Below are 18,524 nucleotides of genomic sequence, written 5' to 3'. Positions count from 1 at the left end.
CTTCTACTACTACTAATAAAAAAATTTCCTCTGAAGTTGTTTGATAGGGGTTTGTGTGTACGGCAACTGAGGTATTCAGGAATGATGGAGACCATTCGGATTCGCAGGGCCGGATATCCCATACGCTACACCTTCGCTGAGTTTGTGGATCGTTACAGGGTCTTCATAGTGATGGTCAAACCGGCCTATTTACAGGTAACAGGACAGCATAGTGAATCATCTTGCAGCTGGGTCGAGCTATATAGGTCATGTGTTGTGACCTGTTTATAAGCTTACTTTGCACTACTTTATACTTAAGACATAACGTCCAAGACTTTGAAATGTACTGACATGACTTACTGCTAATTTACCTCAACACTGCCGAATCTGCAAATCTGACTGATCAGAAGGTGTTGAGTATTGTTTTATATGACCCTTTTACCAGTGCACTGAAATTGACACTGGACATTTTAATCAATATTGTTTATACATCTAGACAGTTTCTGTGAATTATTAAGTGAGTCAGGACGCTGTTGGCTTTGTTGCGATGTTTTTTCCTTTGTTGGGAAACCTTACACAGAATTTTTGTGTTTGAAGATAACATCTTCAAATTGTAGATGCTCACGAACAAGCACTGTTGAGAGAAACAACAAAACAGGAGCAAATGAGCAACATCCTAGTAATTCCCATTGTGTATGATGGATGTGCCACATAAACAGATTAAAGGCTGTGTTATTTATTTATTTTTATTTTTTTTATAAATGTTAATTTTGTGAAATTATGAAATTATCTTTAAGAAGACATCTATTTAGCATTTATGGAAGGAGTCTCCAGTGTCAAGTATTAAACAAGACAAATGGTGGTATTTAGCTAGAGAGGTCAGGGAGAGAAGACCATCAATACAATATACAATATACAATAGGAACTCATTTGTCTCAGGAAACTCAGCATTAACTTGAACTAGAAATGAATCAAACACACATATGATGTTATTCTTTGATTAGAATTGCTGTGGTGTAATAAGAATAAAAAACACTCTTCAGGGTGCTTGCAGTAACATCACATTTTGTTGGGCCGTGTCAAACCATCCCATCCTTTTATTATTTTCTTATAACCAAACACCCCCAAGTGTTTTGCTCAACCACTGACTTATTTATAGGAGGACCTGCGAGGGACTTGTCGGAAAATAGCAACTGCGGTCCTGGGACAGAACGAAGACTGGCAGATAGGAAAAACAAAGATCTTTCTTAAGGTTTCTGTGATTTCACAAACTATTTTATATTTGTTTTTGTCTCTTAAAAAACTGCAATAACATCACAAGTCTAGACAATCCATGAAGCTGATTATAGAATTGTTTGTATTGTGTGTTTATGTTGTAGGATCAACATGACATGCAGCTGGAGATTGAGAGGGACAAGGCCATCACAAACAAGGTCATTTTTATTCAGAAATCAGTGCGTGGAAGGAGAGAGAGGTAATGAGACTAAAACTGGGGATGGAAACATGAGAAGATACTGTGTGTATAAAATGTATGTAACCAGTGATTTTTTTTCTTTTTTTCATACAGGGTCAATTTTCTAAAGGTTAGGAGATCAGTAATATTGATTCAGAAGATGTGGAGAGGATATATCTGTAGAAAGAACTATCGAGTGGTATGGATTTTTTTTCTTGTCTGTCTCTGTATGTCTGTCTGTCTGTCTGTCACAGTGGAGGTCCAGCACAATCTGGGGATCCTGTGTACTAAACCTGTGACCTGTTTGTTTTTTTATTAAATTCAATCATAACTATGAAAATGGTCATTCAAAACAAATACATCTTACAGATTTCATAGAAAAATCCACAAACAGTTGTGGACTTAAGCAGCTTTTCCAGTTCCCTAACAGTGATACTGATAGGAAATATACTGCATGTAAGCATGACATAACAAGCCCCTCAACCTTCACCCCACAATTAAGTAAGTGCACATGGCATGGAACGCTATACGTCAATAGACATGTGGACAATGGTGGCTCAATGGTTAAGGTGTTGGACTGATTGGGAGGTTGTGAGTTTGAATCCCAGGGACACCAAGCTGCCACTCAGGGCCACTGAGCAAAGCCCTTAACCCTCAGTTGTTCGGCTGTATAAATGTAAACTGCTCTGGATAAAGGCGTCTGCCAAATGCTGTAAATGTAGACACAAATAACATTCACACTGCTCTGATAACTTTGGAAACCATCATTATATCTTTCACAATTGTGTTCCTTTCTGCACTTTCCTGAATTCCTCTACAGGGGATTAATAAAGGTTCATCTCTCATCATCACTTGTTTCTACCTACCTACAGTACCTACAGATGTACAATAATGAGTTTCGGTGTAGCATAAGGCTAGATTTAGTAGGTGTAGCAGACATTTTAATAATTTTACATAAATCAGTCTAGATTTACAAGTTATGGTACAACGTAAGCATCTGTGGTACACCAAAAACTCCCAACATATAGTAAAGGATTTTTCACCCTAAACAAACCTGTAGTTAAGCTCAATCATGTATCTGTGAGCAGAGAAATCACCAAACTGTGCTGACTTCCATCCACTTGAGTTTTCTTCCCCTTCATCTTCAATAAATTTATTCCCTTAATATGAATCTTTTTCTCCGTCAGATGTGTGCAGGTTTCTTGAGGCTGCAAGCCGTCTGGAGGTCCCGGAAATATTCTTTGATGTACAGAGAGGTCAGGAAATGCATCATTCTGCTACAGGGTCAATGTCGAGGCTTCCTAGTGAGGCAAACGTTCTGGAGACGTGTAAATGCAATCCGGATTATCCAGGCTTACACTCGCGGTATGATCGCACGCAGACTGTGCAAGAGACTCAGAATGGAGGTAAAGCACCACGGCTGCTTTTTGGAAGTGGACTGGAGCAAGATCATTAGAATAATCTATTTAAAAATATGCTTAAGTAAACTTAAAATGTCAGTTGTATGTAAATAATATTTAGCTAATTGTTGGATACTTATAGATAATTATTAACATATAAAGAGCATGACATACGGGTCTTTAATAAATAAAATAGGTACAATGGTATTTACTGAAGTATATGACTACTGTAGGTACTTCAGAATGCACTGCTATAAGAAAATACTGTGAGCTGTGTCACATCACCCCATTTTACTGTCACATCACCCCCTTTTTTTGCCATGTTGCCATGTTTCAGTCCTTACAGTCTCTAGCTTAGTTTATTCCTGTCATCCAGCACTCAGTACATTTGTCCATGTGTACCCATGTTTGTGCAGAGGCTAAACAGGCTGGAAGCCGAGAGGCAGCGTCTGGTCGAAGAGGAGGAGCTGAGTAAGCAGATGACGACGCGCAGGGCTCGAGCCGAGGCTGACAGGAAGCACCAGGAGCGCTTGGCTGAGTTGCACCGTGAGCAGGAGGAAAGGAGGCAGGCTGAGCGTGAAGAGACTCGTCGAAAGAAGGAGCTGCTTGAGCAGATGGAAAGAGAAAAGCAGGAACCTGTCAGCGATTCTGACATGGTGGATAAAATGTTCGGCTTTTTGACCAGCTCCAACTCGCTCCTGAACATGGAGGTTGAAGCACCTGCAGGATTTGAGGTGGAGTTTAACTCACCTGTCCTATTCAGTGTCCTCTTTATTATCAGATATATCATATAAGTGAATAATCTTCTGGTAGTCCAGCAGCAGGATTTTGTGCTCTCATTGCTGTAGCCTGGGTTCGATTCCCGGGCAGGGAGTAATGAGGATATATGTATGCGTATTAAATATATCAATTGTAGCTGCATGTAAAATTGATCTGTAATTACACATAATAGAGATTAAAGAAATTAGAGAAAAAAGTGAACTGAATAGAGTAATATAAGGACTGAATACTTTTATATGATGCTATAGGAATTGCTGACATAATACTACAGGAAGGAGCTTGATCATTTGTTTTTACTATCCGTATCAGATTCTATACTGTATTACACATACATGGAACAGTAAACTGTAGATGCTTTATTTGTATATAATCCATGCAGGAAGAATTGTCAAAGTTATATTTGTTTGTGTGTGATAGGATCTGGAGAACGTCCACAAACACTCTGAAGAGGACAGTATTGAGACCCTTCCTCGTGCTGATGAGGAACAAGAAGACTTGTCAGAGTACAAGTTTGCAAAGTTTGCCGCTACCTACTTCCAGGGCAACACGACCCACACGTATGTTCGCCGGCCCTTGAAACAACCTCTGCTGTACCATGAGGATGAAGGAGACCAACTAGTGAGAAATGAGAAATTCTACTTTTATTTTTTCTTAGAATAACAAACTTAGAAATGATCTGATACTTTTTATAAAATACATTTTTTTACACGACGCTGGGTTGCATGAATAACCCCATGTTAATTATTAGCATAACCCTATATTTCTGGATAGTTTTGCATATTCAGGATTATTTATGGCCATGATAGGAATCGAAATACATTAAGACATTTTTAATCAGTGAAAGCTTAAGCTTTGGTTGAAAAATCACAGAATGTCCTGTGATATGGTGGAAGAAATGAAATCTATAAGGTGCCTTAGACTCAAGCTTTAACACAATATGCTGGGCTCTCAGCTAATCATGTGATGTTTCTGCCTGTTCAGGCTGCTCTGGCTGTGTGGGTGACTATATTGCGGTTTATGGGTGACATGCCTGAGCCTAAATATCAACTCAGCCTCGGTGACGGCAGTGAGAAGATCCCAGTTATGACCAAGATCTACGAGACTCTGGGCAAGAGGACCTACAAGAGGGATCAGCATGCCCTGCAGAGAGCAGACGAGGTGATCACATGGCCATTGAAACTTTACCTAGTTCTGATTTTTTTTTGCCGTTAATTTTGCTTTTAAATAGATTTGAACCATTTAATTATAATAGCACACCCAATTAGTGCAAGTCATTTATATCACAGGATATTTATGGCATTTGGCAGACATGACATTTATCTCATTTATACAGCTGAACAATTGAAGGTTAAGGTCCTTGCTCAGTGGCCCGACAATAACAGCTTGACAGTGGTGGGATTTGAAGGACAGTTGAATGATCAGAATATAAAATGTTATATCGGTCAGTTCTTTGTGTCTGTTAGAGTTGAAGCTGTTTCTTTTAAGTTTACTGCCAGGACAGAGGACTATCTCTGAAACACAAGAAGCTTCTCTTTTTGTCTTAACTTCAAGAGATGCTTGAAAAAAGAGAAGAAAAACCACTATCTATAACTTCAGAAATGTAACATTATATGGATTAACAGTATGACTCATCTTTATTTTTGATATTTGATATTTTTAAAATTCTGTAAAAGTATATAATAATTGGAGGAAGACAATTTAAAGGAAATAGTAACTCTGCTTCATTATATATAATATAACAAAACCTTATTGTTGAATAATTTCTTAGAAAAGCACATTTCACAGAATTTTCTGCTTTACATAACATCTAATATTCCACACACCCACTTTTTATTTTATTTTATTGAAAAATCAACAAACAAGAATGTATACAGAAATTCTCCATTTTCCCTTTTTAAACAACAAAGCGCAAACACCCACACACATGCGCACGCACAAACACCCCACATCCCCCTGTTAAAACAACTGAAGAAACGGAAGAAAGGTTATGCATACGGTCCAATTTTTGACCGAATTCGAACTTTAATCAGGTATCACCCGTAGTCTCCTAAAATAAGAAATAACAGGATGCCACTTGCAAAAAAAGGTGTCAGTTGAACCCCTCAGTGTATATTTTATTTTCTCCAACTTAAGAAAAAACATCAAATCCTTAAACCACTGAGAGCTGGAGGGACATCTTATTATCTTATATCTTATCCAGTGTAGAAGTATACAACGTCTGGCCCAAACACCCAACTTTTAATAAAGCTGTTTTAATAAAGTATTACGATTCCCGACACACTCAGAATCAGAAACAAATCACTGCCTGTGCTGACATGAATTGGTTGTCGTTTGATTCGACATTAAAGAGTACATAAAAATACACGTTCCGACAAAGCAGTAGATACAAATTATTCATTGGAAAGACAACAGACATTGCAACAGCTGTTATGATTACACAAAGACAGGACAAGAGACATAAATGTCAGTGTTTGCAAACTACAGTGGAAAATTTTTGAGCTGGATCGAGAGCTTTGAGGTGATTCATTATTATCCTCCTGACTTCTGGGAATGCTTTCCCCTAAAGGTTGGAGCATGGCTTTTGGATTTGTCCATTCAAATCAAGTCAAGAAGTTTCTATTTTCATTTTAACCATATACAGCTGACGCACTACATGGTGAAATGAAACAACATTCCTCCAGGAACATGGTGCTACATAGAACACCGAGCTAAGGACAGAAAGTAAGTTGTCCTAGCCACATGAAGTGCACCGTGTGCAACCTAGGGCTGACAGTGCGAGACAGATAGACAATATAAAACACATCAAGACAAAAAACAAGATAGCGCCAACCAGTGTGCATACTGAACATTGCACAAAACATTGTGCAAATTTATAGAGTTGTGCAAAATAGGGTTGTGAACACATGTCAATGCAAACATATACTGTATACACTTCTGTTAGAGCTGCAATTGGGTAAGGTGTTGAAATTTGTTGTGCAAAGTACACCCCAAAGGACTGTTTAGCCACAGGAGCATTGGTGAACTTGAACATTGGTGTTGGATAAGGAGGATTGGTGGACAGTCAGTATTCCAGTTCATCCCGAAGGTGTTCAGTGGGGCTGAGGTCAGGGCACTGTGCAGTACACTTGAAACTTCCATGTCGAACTTGACAAACCATGTCTTCATGGAGCTTGCTTTGTACACAAGTCTTGCCTGGAAGAGGTTTGAGACCCTTATTTCCAGACAAGAGAAACAATACTAGATAATTGTGAGTTTTTTGGCCCACATATGGGTGTGAAATATGTTTGGCCCTACAGTACACTGTATATATTTGTAAGTTTCAATAGAGTAGCTAAACACACTGTCTTGAATGTTTATGCCGTGCACTAAATACACGTTGTGTCCTGTTATTTCTCTTTCAGACTTCTGTTATTGACAGTCAGAAGAAGAACAGCATCAGGCATAAGTTAGTGTCGCTCACACTGAGGAGGAAATCAAAAATCACTGAGGAGGTGAGATCAGTGTCCACAGTTTGTTTACCACATTTATAACAGTGTCAGTGAACTGTTTCAGGTTGACATTATAACAAGAAGAGATCCAGCAAATTGTTCAGCCAAAAAATTTACCGTATAATGTTCCTTTATACGCTGAATGTAGTCAATCACTTAATACAGGATAGAGGTCTGGTTCATACAGGTTCAAGTTCTCATCTTCACTTTGCTCTGGATCACAGAGGCAGCAAAAATAAAAATAAAAGAATTTTATAGCCACTGATTTAGTATTGTCAGGTCCCCGGACGGAGGTGGTGCGGAGACAGACCCGTACGCAGGATAGCTTCAAATGATAGGGGTTTAATACATTAGGAAGACAAACATATACCACACTACACAGGGAACAAACAATATTATCAATGAAGCTGCGCTGCCTACTGCAACGCGGCTCACATATATAGCGACACGGACAATCACACACAATGGGGAACAGGTGTCATGCCCGGGAGGAGCAGACAAAGACGGGGTAATCACGTGACATAAACAAACACAAACGCACATGGCCATAAGTCTGCGCAGATCCATCACGGATCTGCGCTAATCCCTAACAAGTATAGTGTCTCAAAAAAGGTGTCATTCGGTTATTTAAAAAAGCACAAACAAATACACACGAATGTTGGAATATTTTTTCGTCATCTGGATTACCAAACAATTTGTACCAAAGAACATCAACACTGCAGCATGTATGATTTAAGAGTAATATTCTTGTGAATAATGCTCATGCTAAATAAATGTAATGCAGGTGCTAAGAAAGAATAATAATAATAAATATACACACGTTGTCTACTTCATTAGGAACATCTGCGCACTTGCACATTCGTGCAGATATATAACAGTCAGTCATGTGGCAGCAGCACAATGCATCATATCATGCAGCTATAAGCCAAGAGCTTCAGTTAATATTCACATTAAACATCAGAATGCAGAAAAAATGTGATCTTTGTGACTGGCTTAGTTGTGGGTACCGGATGGGTTGGTTTGAGTATTTCGGAAATTGCTGATTTTCTAGGATATTTTTAAATACAACATTTTCTAGATTTTACACAGAATGGCGCAATAAAATAAAATAAAATAAAATACATGGTTGATGAGAGATTAAAGGAGAATGACCAGACTGATCTGAGCTGCCAGGACGTCTATAGTTACCTCGTTAGGTATATTATTAGATAATATTTTAGATACCAGTCAGTTCTTGGCAGATCAGCTGTGTTTGTTGTAATGGGGGGACTGAGAGTTATACTGTCCTTGTAATATTTCCTAGAGAGTTAATTAGCTTAGCTTTAAAAAAAGATACAATTACAATCATGCAATATCTATGTTTTTGGTTAGGTGACCAAACACCTGACTGATGGTGATTGCAGTCTGCAGTGGATGCTGGAGGATCGTCCCACTTCCAACCTGGAGAAACTTCACTTCATCATCGGAAATGGGATTTTACGCCCTGCCCTAAGGTTAGTGATGGCAGGTTAATCCTTTTGGTTGACTTTTAAATGTAAAACGTGTGATTACATGGATCCACTAAGGATATTTCCCAAAACTGTATTCTCTATAAGATTCAATGTTTTTGGCTATAAAGGATCATCTTAAATGAATACTGTAGACTCAGACTTTTTTATGAAGTACTGCTGCTGTCATCATAAAGACTGTCCTGTGCTTGTCATGGAACTCATGATAATATAACATGACATTGAAGGTCCTTGCAGGCACAATTAGTACTTTTAACTCTTTACTGTTCTTCACCTGTCATGCAGAAGAGAATGTTGTTTTTTTTTGTTTTTTTTTTAATCTGGTTTATCTCAAGTTATCTAAAGGACTTTTGCCTTGCTGCTGCCTTTCTGGCTGCTTTATAGGGATCTCATGTTGCATTGTGCTTTACATATACACTAAAAATCAATCAGCTTAAATAAATCTATTAGCCATTAACAACACATTACATTATTTCATTGTATGTCTTTAACAGAGATGAGATCTACTGTCAGATCTGTAAGCAGCTGACCCAGAACCCATCCAAAAACAGCCATGCTCGCGGCTGGATCCTGCTCTCTCTCTGTGTTGGATGCTTCGCACCATCTGAGAAATTTTTCAAAGTAAAAAACTTCACCTTTTATTTTTAGATCGATTCATCTAAAAGAGAAATTAAATCACTTTTTGAGTCACAAATTTAATATTGTTCTTCCCTAACATTCTTTATCACAGTATCTGAGGACATTCATTATCTCCGGACCTCCAGGCTACGCCCCATACTGTGAAGAAAGATTGAAGCGCACTTCTGTGAATAAGACACGGACCCAGCCTCCCTCGTGGCTCGAGCTGCAGGTGCTGTCACTGTTTTCCCCTGCAGCCATTATGCTCACTCATTTTTCTTCATTTGGCAGACACTGACAAGGCAGAATTCAATCCAAGCATCTCGCTGAGCTTTTTAAGGTTAGGAGTCTTGCTCAAAGGTGCATTGGTGTCTACAGAATTATAACCATTGAGCAAACACTGCTGTTACTTAAGAAGTCGTCATTGGAGTTAGGATTTAATTCAGTCTTTTTTTTTTCCTACTTCAGGCCACCAAATCGAAAAAGCCCATCATGCTGCCAGTGACCTTCATGGATGGCACCACTAAGACACTGCTGACAGACTCGGCCACTACTGCCACAGAGCTCTGTAATGCCCTGGCAGACAAGATCGGCCTGCAGGACCGTTTCGGCTTCTCTCTGTACATTGCTCTGTTTGATAAGGCATGTTCTTCACAACTTTTAGCTGTCGTTTAATAATAACAATGCTAATACAACAATAGGTACATGTGTTGTTAGTGCCTATGTACAAACTGATGCACTTCAATACATCTGTGTTACTACACCAAATTAATTTGAAGAGTTCAATGAAGCATGGTAGTCTTAAAGTACTACAAGGATTTAAAATATTACAAGGCTTAAAGTACTTAATACTTTATAGACTTACATAATGAGATACTTCAGTGACTTAAACTAGTACAGAGACCTAAGATACTACACTGTGAAAACTTATAAACTTGAGTTCAAAATTCAAATGTTAATAACTTAAAATTCAACAGAGACATACAGTAAGATGCTACATACTTAAAGTAAACTTATAGTAATAAGGACTTAAAATACTAAAGAGTTCTATACAAGTGAGACTTTAACCCTTGTACGTTGTTCGGGTCTGTGGGATCCATATTCATAAACATCAATAGTTTTGAAAAACTTTGCTTTCTTGTAAATTTGTTGATTATTTCCCTCTCATAACTTGATTAAATTTGATTTTCTTTGTTTTTTTATTACATTTTATTAAAAAACAGCAAAAAAACGAGTAGCATTTTAATTAAAAAATGTGATGTAATAAAGATAAAGAGCAAATATTAACCATATATGCTGTTTATATTGCTTGTAAATGGGATGAAGTAAACATCTGTATATGAGTATTTTAACATAAAATTTTTTGATTGTGTCGAATTAAAAACCCAAAAATGTAGCGGGTCCAACAGACCCACGAACACTGGCTGAGTAACAAATGTACGAACATCATACAAGGGTTAATTAGTACAGAGATGAGCGCTTCAGAGAAGTGTCATTTCAAACAGTTACTAACGATCAGTGTAGATTCATGTTTTAAATGTCAGAATCTACGAGTATTCACAAACATACAAAGGGTTTTCTTTCTGTTATAATTGATATTATCTTGCAATCACAAGTGCTATTTTCTCAGGTGTCATCTCTCGGCAGCGGGAAGGACCATGTGATGGATGCAGTGTCACAGTGTGAGCAGTATGCTAAAGAGCAAGGAGCTCAGGAGCGCAATGCCCCCTGGAGGCTGTTCTTTAGGAAAGAGATCTTCACGCCATGGCATAATCCTGCCGAGGACAGCATAGCCACCAACCTTATCTACCAGCAGATTATCCGTGGAGTGAAGTTCGGGGAGTACCGCTGTGATCGGGTTTGTGCTGTAGTTGGAGTATCTCACAGCAGGTAAATCATTGTGACTTTTAATATACACGTAGTTTTTGTGATTGTAGGAGGAGGACTTGGCTGAGCTGGCTTCTCAGCAGTACTATATAGAGTATGGGTTGGCGATTATTCAGGAACGATTGCTGAGCCTCATCCCCTCATACATACCAGACAGAGAGATTAACGCATCCAAAACTGTGGAAAAGTGGGCCCAGGTCATAATGTCAGTTCACAAAAAGGTAAGCATTTATTAGATTTATAGATTGCTTTATCTTCTGGTTTGAAGATATGGGCATGATTATTATAGTACAGATGTTTAATGACAATGATTCCAAGCAGACTAGTTTCCACTTCTGAGCTGTTCATTAGTTACTCATTATCTTTCGCAGAATTAAGATGTGATATCATTTTAAGGTGTGAAATCAAAGCAAACTTCACTATTCAATAAACCTGTTTTCACTCATAACAATAATAATCAAAATGACAACAAGAGCCAAATGTCATTTAGTTGTTTTGTAACAGCACCTCAGGAAGGAGGACATGAAGGTCTTATCATTTTGCAAATTTAATCACATTTAAAGATCCCTGCATTTTTATTAGCATAGAATTTTACTCGCCTTTTATAGCCAATTTATTAACAACTCATTTATTATTATTTAACATGAATCATTTTAAATGGTTAGAAATGAAAGAAATACTTTCAGCTGTTCAACTCACATTAGGTTTCTTCAGAGGCAGTAGTCATTTAATGTTACTGGAAGACTGTTTTTCCACCCTAGGTGTCAGTGGAGTTAAATAATGTCTGCAGTTAAATGTATCACCGTGATCATCGGTGCCATTATGTCTGTAACTGTACTGTTGCCCACTGTCATTAACATTTGTCCATGACTCATTCTCTAATCTATGTGTGTGCCAGAGGCTTGTATTCTCATTATTATCTGCTCCTTCTCTCTATACCTGTTGTCATTGGTTGTAATCAGAATTTAAACTGAATAAAATAGGTAGAATAAAGTCCTCTAATTTGTAGTAGGGCGTTTGCTGGACACAGCAAATCACTTAAACAAATAGACATTCATTTATTGACCAAACATCGGATTAAGACCATGATTTATTTTCATTTGCCAGTACAGGAGTATGTTAGGGACAAAAATGAAACTGTATTGTCCAATAGTCTTGCCAAATGTACCACTAAAAGCACAACAGGAAATTTAGAAGCACATGAACTTGAAGAAGATCCTAAATGAACATCACATACTGATGCTGATTGGACACAACATATCACATGAGCAAAGAAAACAAATGACTATTTTTTTAAATAGATTTCTAAATAAATAGTATACAAATACAATCACATAAAAACTGAGAATATTCTATCACAGATAACATATACTGCTTTTACTCCTTTAACACTATCATAACACAAACAATGCTAATTTTCTCTAACTTTAAGGAGCAGGCTGAGGATCGACTGATTATAACTTTGGAACATTAATTGCCTTTTCCGTCTTTCAAGGGTGGCCGGTTTAATTAGCCTTCAGCCTCCCATAAGCCAAAGTGATGGACGTGAATCTTTAATAGTGAAGGAAATCTATACTATGGATCATCTGAGGAGCTTATTATTGCATATGCTCATTAGATGCACATTAAAAGATCCCGTGAGGACTGATGGTGACAGCGGAGAAAGAGTTTGGTGTTATTGACTATTGTATGCTTTCAGGGAATCTACACACAGAAGAGCTTTGACCCACAGAGAGTAAAGGAGGACGTTGTGGATTTCGCTCGGTTCAAGTGGCCTTTGCTTTTCTCACGCTTCTATGAGGCCTTCAAGTTCTCAGGTGTTTTCATTGTTGAGTCACGGTTTTATATTAAAGGAGCTTACATTAAATTTGATCATTCACAATATATTTCTTAATGTTAATAGCTTGCTACAATGCTTTTATGAATTATACAATACAAATAATAATTCTACGTTTAGCTATCTTGTTACTGAAGGTTGGTTTTTAAATGCACAATAACATTAGTTAGCTTACTAACCGACCTGTCAGCTACTTACAGTAAAATGAGATGGCTACTACAGATATAATGTTATCTAAGATAGCCAGCTAACATTGGCATTTACTGTATACTAAGCAGTACATGTGGCTGAAGAAAGGGTAGAGATGATATGACAAGATCAAGTTTAACTTAAGCCCTGTCCCATAGTTAAGATGTCTGAAACTAACACCCATGGTAACTTGACACTGCTCTTTAAACATTTTTTTAAAGATCATATGTTCATGTTAATGTTGGAAATCTCTAGGACCAAGTCTACCGAAGAACGATGTAATAGTAGCAGTGAACTGGACTGGAGTTTACTTTGTGGATGAACAGGAGCAAGTCCTTCTGGAACTTTCCTTCCCAGAGATCACTGGAGTATCCAGCAGCAGGTCCAGTCATATTTAAATGAAACACTGAACAAGATATTAAAGTTAAAATAACTGGACCACCGTTTACTGGCAAAACTGTTCATAAAGCACCATACGTTCCATTGATAAACCACTTGTAATTATATCTGACACAAGTTTATTTCTTTTACATTTTCTAGTAATTGTGGCTTACTTTTTATACTATACGTCCACATCCTCTGAGGTTTAAGAGCTTTTATATGGAACTATTACATATGTATTTATGGACATGCAGTTATATTGAGTCACAGTTTCAGCTATAATCAGCTATGTGAAAAATAGACAGTGCAACAAGCATTATTTGATGAACTGATGCTTCCTAAATTCTATGTAAATTTCATATTAGATGGTAAAAATCATTGTAAATGGTAAATGATACCTCAGACCGATTCTACAGCACATTTGGTTGGATGTTCCTCTTGTACCGTTGTTCTGACTTTGTTCCCATTTGCTGTTTGATGCACAAAATGGAAACTTTAAGAAGCAAAATAAAGCTTGGAAAAAGTAGTAGAGATTGTTGATGTGCATGGTGATTATACATATAGTTGGCTTATCTGCTAAATCACTGGACAGTGCGTGCACCCAATAGCATTACCACACCAAAACAGACAAACTATAAGCACCACACGAGACTTGACCACAGTGTCCTGAAAACAGTCCAGACTGGAATATGACAGATTGTACTGTTGTATTCAGATTTTCTCTCTGTTCTCCCCACAGAGGAGGAAAGCTCCAGGGCCAGAGTTTCTCCCTGGCATCCATTAAAGGAGATGAATACACCTTCACCTCCAACAATGCTGAGGACATTTGCAACCTGGTTGACACCTTTTTAGATGGTCTGCGCAAAAGATCAAAGTTTGTGGTGGCTCGTGGGGATAGCCATAACCATGGTATGGACCACATCTAAGAATAGGTTATTTAGAGAAGAATGGTATTCCTTAATCCATGAATTTTAATGTATATTGCTTCCATTAGATGGCCACAACTCGTTCCTGGAATTCTCAAAGGGAGATCTTATCCTGCTGGATGAACACACTGGAGAGCACGTATTGACCTGGGGCTGGGCCCATGGAGTCAATGACAGGACCAAGAAGAGAGGAGACTTCCATGCAGACAGTGTCTATGTGCTTCCCACCGTTACTAGACCACATTATGATATTGTGGTGAGTCTGCATTTTTTTTCAACTGGTAATTATATTACATAATAAATGACCATGTCAGCGCACATGAATTTTGTACAAATGGTGGTAATTTGATCTGTATATAAGGTGCTGCTCTGTGGTTGCTCCTTTCCATGTGGTTGAAGCATAGTTATTAATTCAGCTCAAATCACTTATTTTTTTTGTCCAGTTTTTTGTCTTTGCCACCTTACTAATCCAAGCTTCCTTAGTTGGATCCTAGCTTCACATTCTCTCTCGGTGAAGTTTCACATTTTCTCACTGTATCCATGTGGGTTTCCTCAGGTTTTCTTTTAGTCTCCCACCTCCAAGAGACATAACGATAGGTGGATTGTCTACTTTGAACGTATGAATGTATTGTATCTTTTCATGGGTCCCTGCAACAAATGGGTGTCATGTCCAAGTTGTATTCTCTCTTCACACCCAGTATTCCTAGTATATGCTCTAAATTCCACTTATCCTAGATAAAGCACTTCTTCTTCTGGTTCTTCTTCTTCTGGTTCTTCTTCTTCTTCTTCTTCTTCTTCTTCTTTTTTCCTTTTTCTTCTTTCAGCTTTTCATGTTAGGGTCACCACAGTGAATCATCTGTTTCCACCTAGCTCTATCCTCGGCATTCTTTACTCTCACACCAGTTACCCTCATATCCTCATTTAGAACATCCATACAGTATATCTCCTCTTTGTTCTTCCTCTTGACCTCTTACCTGGCAGCTCCATCTCCAACATCCTTCTACCAATATAACCATCTCTCTCCTCTGTACATGTCCAAACCATCTCAATCTAGCCTCTCTGACCTTGTCCCAACCTGAGCTGTCTCTCTGAAATGGTTGTTTTTAATCCTGTCTATCCTTGTCATTTACATTTATAGCATTTGGCAGACACCCTTATCCAGAGCAATGTACAAACGCTTTTATGTCTCACTGAATACATTAAGTCTGGTTCACTAAGTTACAGATGTAAGATACCATGAGCCTAAAACACTGTTCAAAGCACTAAAGCGCTGTTTAAATACACATACAACAAACTAGTTCAAGTATTTCATGAAGAATTAGGGTTTTTTTATTTAAAGATATCCAGTGACTAGGGGAAGTTCATTCCACCACCTCACTCCTAAAGAGAACCTCAACATCCTCATTTCAGCTACCTCCATCTCTGCCACATGTCTTTTCTTCACTGCTACAGTCTCTAACCCATACAGCATAGGTAGACTCACTACAGTCTTGTACACCTTTCCTTTGATTCTTGCACACACTCTTCTGCCACACAACACTCCTGACATTTCTCTCCACCCACTCCAACCCACCAACACTCGCCTCTTCATCTCTTTTCCACACTCCCCATCGCACTGGATGGTTGACCCCAAATACTAAAACTCCTGCACCTTCTTGACCTCAGCCCCCTGTAACCTAACTGTACTTCCCTCCCTCTCGTTCAAACACACATATTCTGTCTTTTCCTAGATAAAGCACTTATTGAAGTGAAATGTATGAATAAACAAATTGACATTTTTTTCTTTTCACTTCAATTCAGACATTGGTAAGCATGTCTCCAGAACAGTGTAAGGAATCAATAAGTCTGTCACAGTTGAATCTTATGGATGGTGAGGAGAAAGTAAAGGCCTACACTTTGGAGGAGTTTTCCTATGATCATTTCAGGTACATTAATCCCCACGCTTTTTTGGAACCTTCCACTTTTCTATCTATAATCACTTCCCTCTGGATTGTACTTGCCTGCTCATTTCAGCACACTCCTTCACACATTATAAAGTCAGAATAACATCTTTCTGTTGATTATCTGTGGTATGATCTTTTCTGGTGCCTGGCAGACCTCCTCCTAAGAGCACTCTAAGTCGGGTGATTACAAAAGGCAGAATGAAAGATAAGCTGTGGTGCTGTACCCGAGAACCTCTCAAACAGCCTCTGCTGAAGAAGGTCCTTAACCATGAGGAGCTCTCACAGGATGCTTGCCTAGCCTTCATCGATATCCTTCACACACGCATTTTTTTTCTTCTATTACTGTACTCCATTTCTTGTTGGGGGAATGTTTTGATCCAAGCAGATATACTTAGAGTTTGACCTGTTATTGTTCCTTGACTCCTTTTCCTCTACCTATTATGAAGTACATGGGTGACTACCCAGCTAAAAGAACACGCACAGTTAATGAACTCACTGATCAGATCTTTGAGGGATCTATGAAGGCTGAACCACTAAAGGATGAGATCTTCTGTCAGATCATGAAACAGCTCACGGAGAACAATGTAATGTAAGTTATTTCCTCAGTTTGAAACATCTAGGTAAAATTAGTTTTGTGGTAACGATCACTTAAGTGATGTAACACACACTTGCAAATGTAGTCTGTATATGTAGTTTTTTATCTCAACACTGTTATGGTGGCAGCTTGGGCTTGAAAATTTGGGCGTACATTTATGGGAAAGAATTCAGGTAAGATGCCCTGCGATGGGTTGGCACTCCGTCCAGGGTGTATCCTGCCTTGATGCTCGATGACGCCCGAGATAGGCACAGGCTCCCTGTGACCCAGGGTAGTTCGGATAAGCGGTAGAAAATGAATGATTGAATACAGGTAAGATATCAAGTAAAGTATCTAGTACTTGTAGCTACATTAGACTTAAGAAAACAAAAGAAGCAAATGTCAGAAACCACACATGCCTCGGTTGATTTTGAAAAGTATTTTAAAATACACTCACGCTTGAATCTTATCTAACTATTGCTTTAAGAACTGTGTACCAAGACCTGATTGAGAATAAAACAAGACTGACCCCATGGGTTTTATATATGCAGGTACAGTGAAGAAAAGGGCTGGGAGTTACTGTGGCTTTGCACTGGACTTTTTCCTCCCAGCAACATCCTCCTGCCTCATGTGCAGAAGTTTCTGCAGTCCAGGAAGCATCACCCGCTGGCCCCAGACTGCATGCAGAGATTGCAGAAAGCCTTGTGGTAAGACAAGCTCAAATGAATTACAAAACACTGCAGCAAACCCATAGTGTGCCATTTGCTAATAAGCATGTTCCCATATGTAATAATAGGAATGGCCCCAGGAAGTACCCTCCTCACCTGGTGGAAGTGGAAGCCATTCAGCACAAAACCACACAGATCTTTCACAAGGTGTACTTCCCTGATGATACAGATGAGGTCAGCGTTCTTTTAGTGGTTATTCTTCTGGCAGTACATTACACTGTCATTTTACTAAATAAATTAAACTGCAAAATAAATAAATAAATAAATAAATAAATAACTATTTTTCTAGGATATTGAAAGTGCTTGCTTGCTTTTATACCTGACTTTGTTTGCCTCCTTTTTTTTATTTAGAATATGAATATAGCCTATACGGTAGAATTAAATTATATACAGAAAAACTATTTTTAATGATCTATTTTATTAAAAGTAACTAATCATTTCAGACTAAAGTAGCGAATTTCCACATGCACAATTGACCTTCCCATTTTTGTCACAGTTGTCTAAGCTACATCTTAATTACAGGTTTTTGAAGTGGAATCGAGCACAAAGGCCAAGGAATTCTGTCTCAACATTTCCAGCAGGATGTTGCTCAAGTCGTCTGAGGGCTTCAGTCTGTTTGTCAAGATTTCTGACAAGGTAAAACCAACCCGTCAACAAAGATTTTGTGATGTATCACAAAGGAAAAGATCTTTAACCCATCTCCATCTTTTGGGTTCTCTCAGGTCATCAGTGTACCAGATGGAGATTTCTTTTTTGACTTTGTCAGACATCTCACTGATTGGATCAAAAAAGCCAGACCTGTTAAAGAGGGTAATTATATTTCTTATTAATTG

General features: G+C 38.3%; 1 protein-coding gene across 1 annotated transcript in view; it reads left to right on the top strand.

The window, feature by feature from the left end:
• Positions 1 to 18,524, top strand: part of myo7ab (myosin VIIAb) — a 47,518-nt gene that overhangs the window by 25,719 nt on the left and 3,275 nt on the right. The window contains exons 18-43 of the mRNA XM_047805466.1: positions 37 to 195; positions 1,139 to 1,231; positions 1,359 to 1,453; positions 1,547 to 1,631; positions 2,620 to 2,838; positions 3,249 to 3,566; positions 4,030 to 4,230; positions 4,594 to 4,770; positions 7,014 to 7,103; positions 8,472 to 8,593; positions 9,103 to 9,229; positions 9,339 to 9,458; positions 9,695 to 9,868; positions 10,857 to 11,084; positions 11,164 to 11,334; positions 12,813 to 12,930; positions 13,395 to 13,521; positions 14,260 to 14,429; positions 14,515 to 14,702; positions 16,247 to 16,371; positions 16,542 to 16,696; positions 16,825 to 16,978; positions 17,515 to 17,670; positions 17,760 to 17,865; positions 18,214 to 18,327; positions 18,414 to 18,501. Of these exons, the coding sequence (XP_047661422.1) occupies positions 37 to 195; positions 1,139 to 1,231; positions 1,359 to 1,453; positions 1,547 to 1,631; positions 2,620 to 2,838; positions 3,249 to 3,566; positions 4,030 to 4,230; positions 4,594 to 4,770; positions 7,014 to 7,103; positions 8,472 to 8,593; positions 9,103 to 9,229; positions 9,339 to 9,458; positions 9,695 to 9,868; positions 10,857 to 11,084; positions 11,164 to 11,334; positions 12,813 to 12,930; positions 13,395 to 13,521; positions 14,260 to 14,429; positions 14,515 to 14,702; positions 16,247 to 16,371; positions 16,542 to 16,696; positions 16,825 to 16,978; positions 17,515 to 17,670; positions 17,760 to 17,865; positions 18,214 to 18,327; positions 18,414 to 18,501 (3,880 nt within the window). The remainder of the gene's footprint in view (positions 1 to 36; positions 196 to 1,138; positions 1,232 to 1,358; positions 1,454 to 1,546; positions 1,632 to 2,619; positions 2,839 to 3,248; positions 3,567 to 4,029; positions 4,231 to 4,593; positions 4,771 to 7,013; positions 7,104 to 8,471; positions 8,594 to 9,102; positions 9,230 to 9,338; positions 9,459 to 9,694; positions 9,869 to 10,856; positions 11,085 to 11,163; positions 11,335 to 12,812; positions 12,931 to 13,394; positions 13,522 to 14,259; positions 14,430 to 14,514; positions 14,703 to 16,246; positions 16,372 to 16,541; positions 16,697 to 16,824; positions 16,979 to 17,514; positions 17,671 to 17,759; positions 17,866 to 18,213; positions 18,328 to 18,413; positions 18,502 to 18,524) is intronic.

This window comes from Tachysurus fulvidraco, chromosome 21 (assembly GCF_022655615.1).
Source record: "Tachysurus fulvidraco isolate hzauxx_2018 chromosome 21, HZAU_PFXX_2.0, whole genome shotgun sequence".
Lineage (NCBI taxonomy): Eukaryota > Metazoa > Chordata > Actinopteri > Siluriformes > Bagridae > Tachysurus > Tachysurus fulvidraco.
This window is presented reverse-complemented; position numbering and strand designations above follow the sequence as displayed.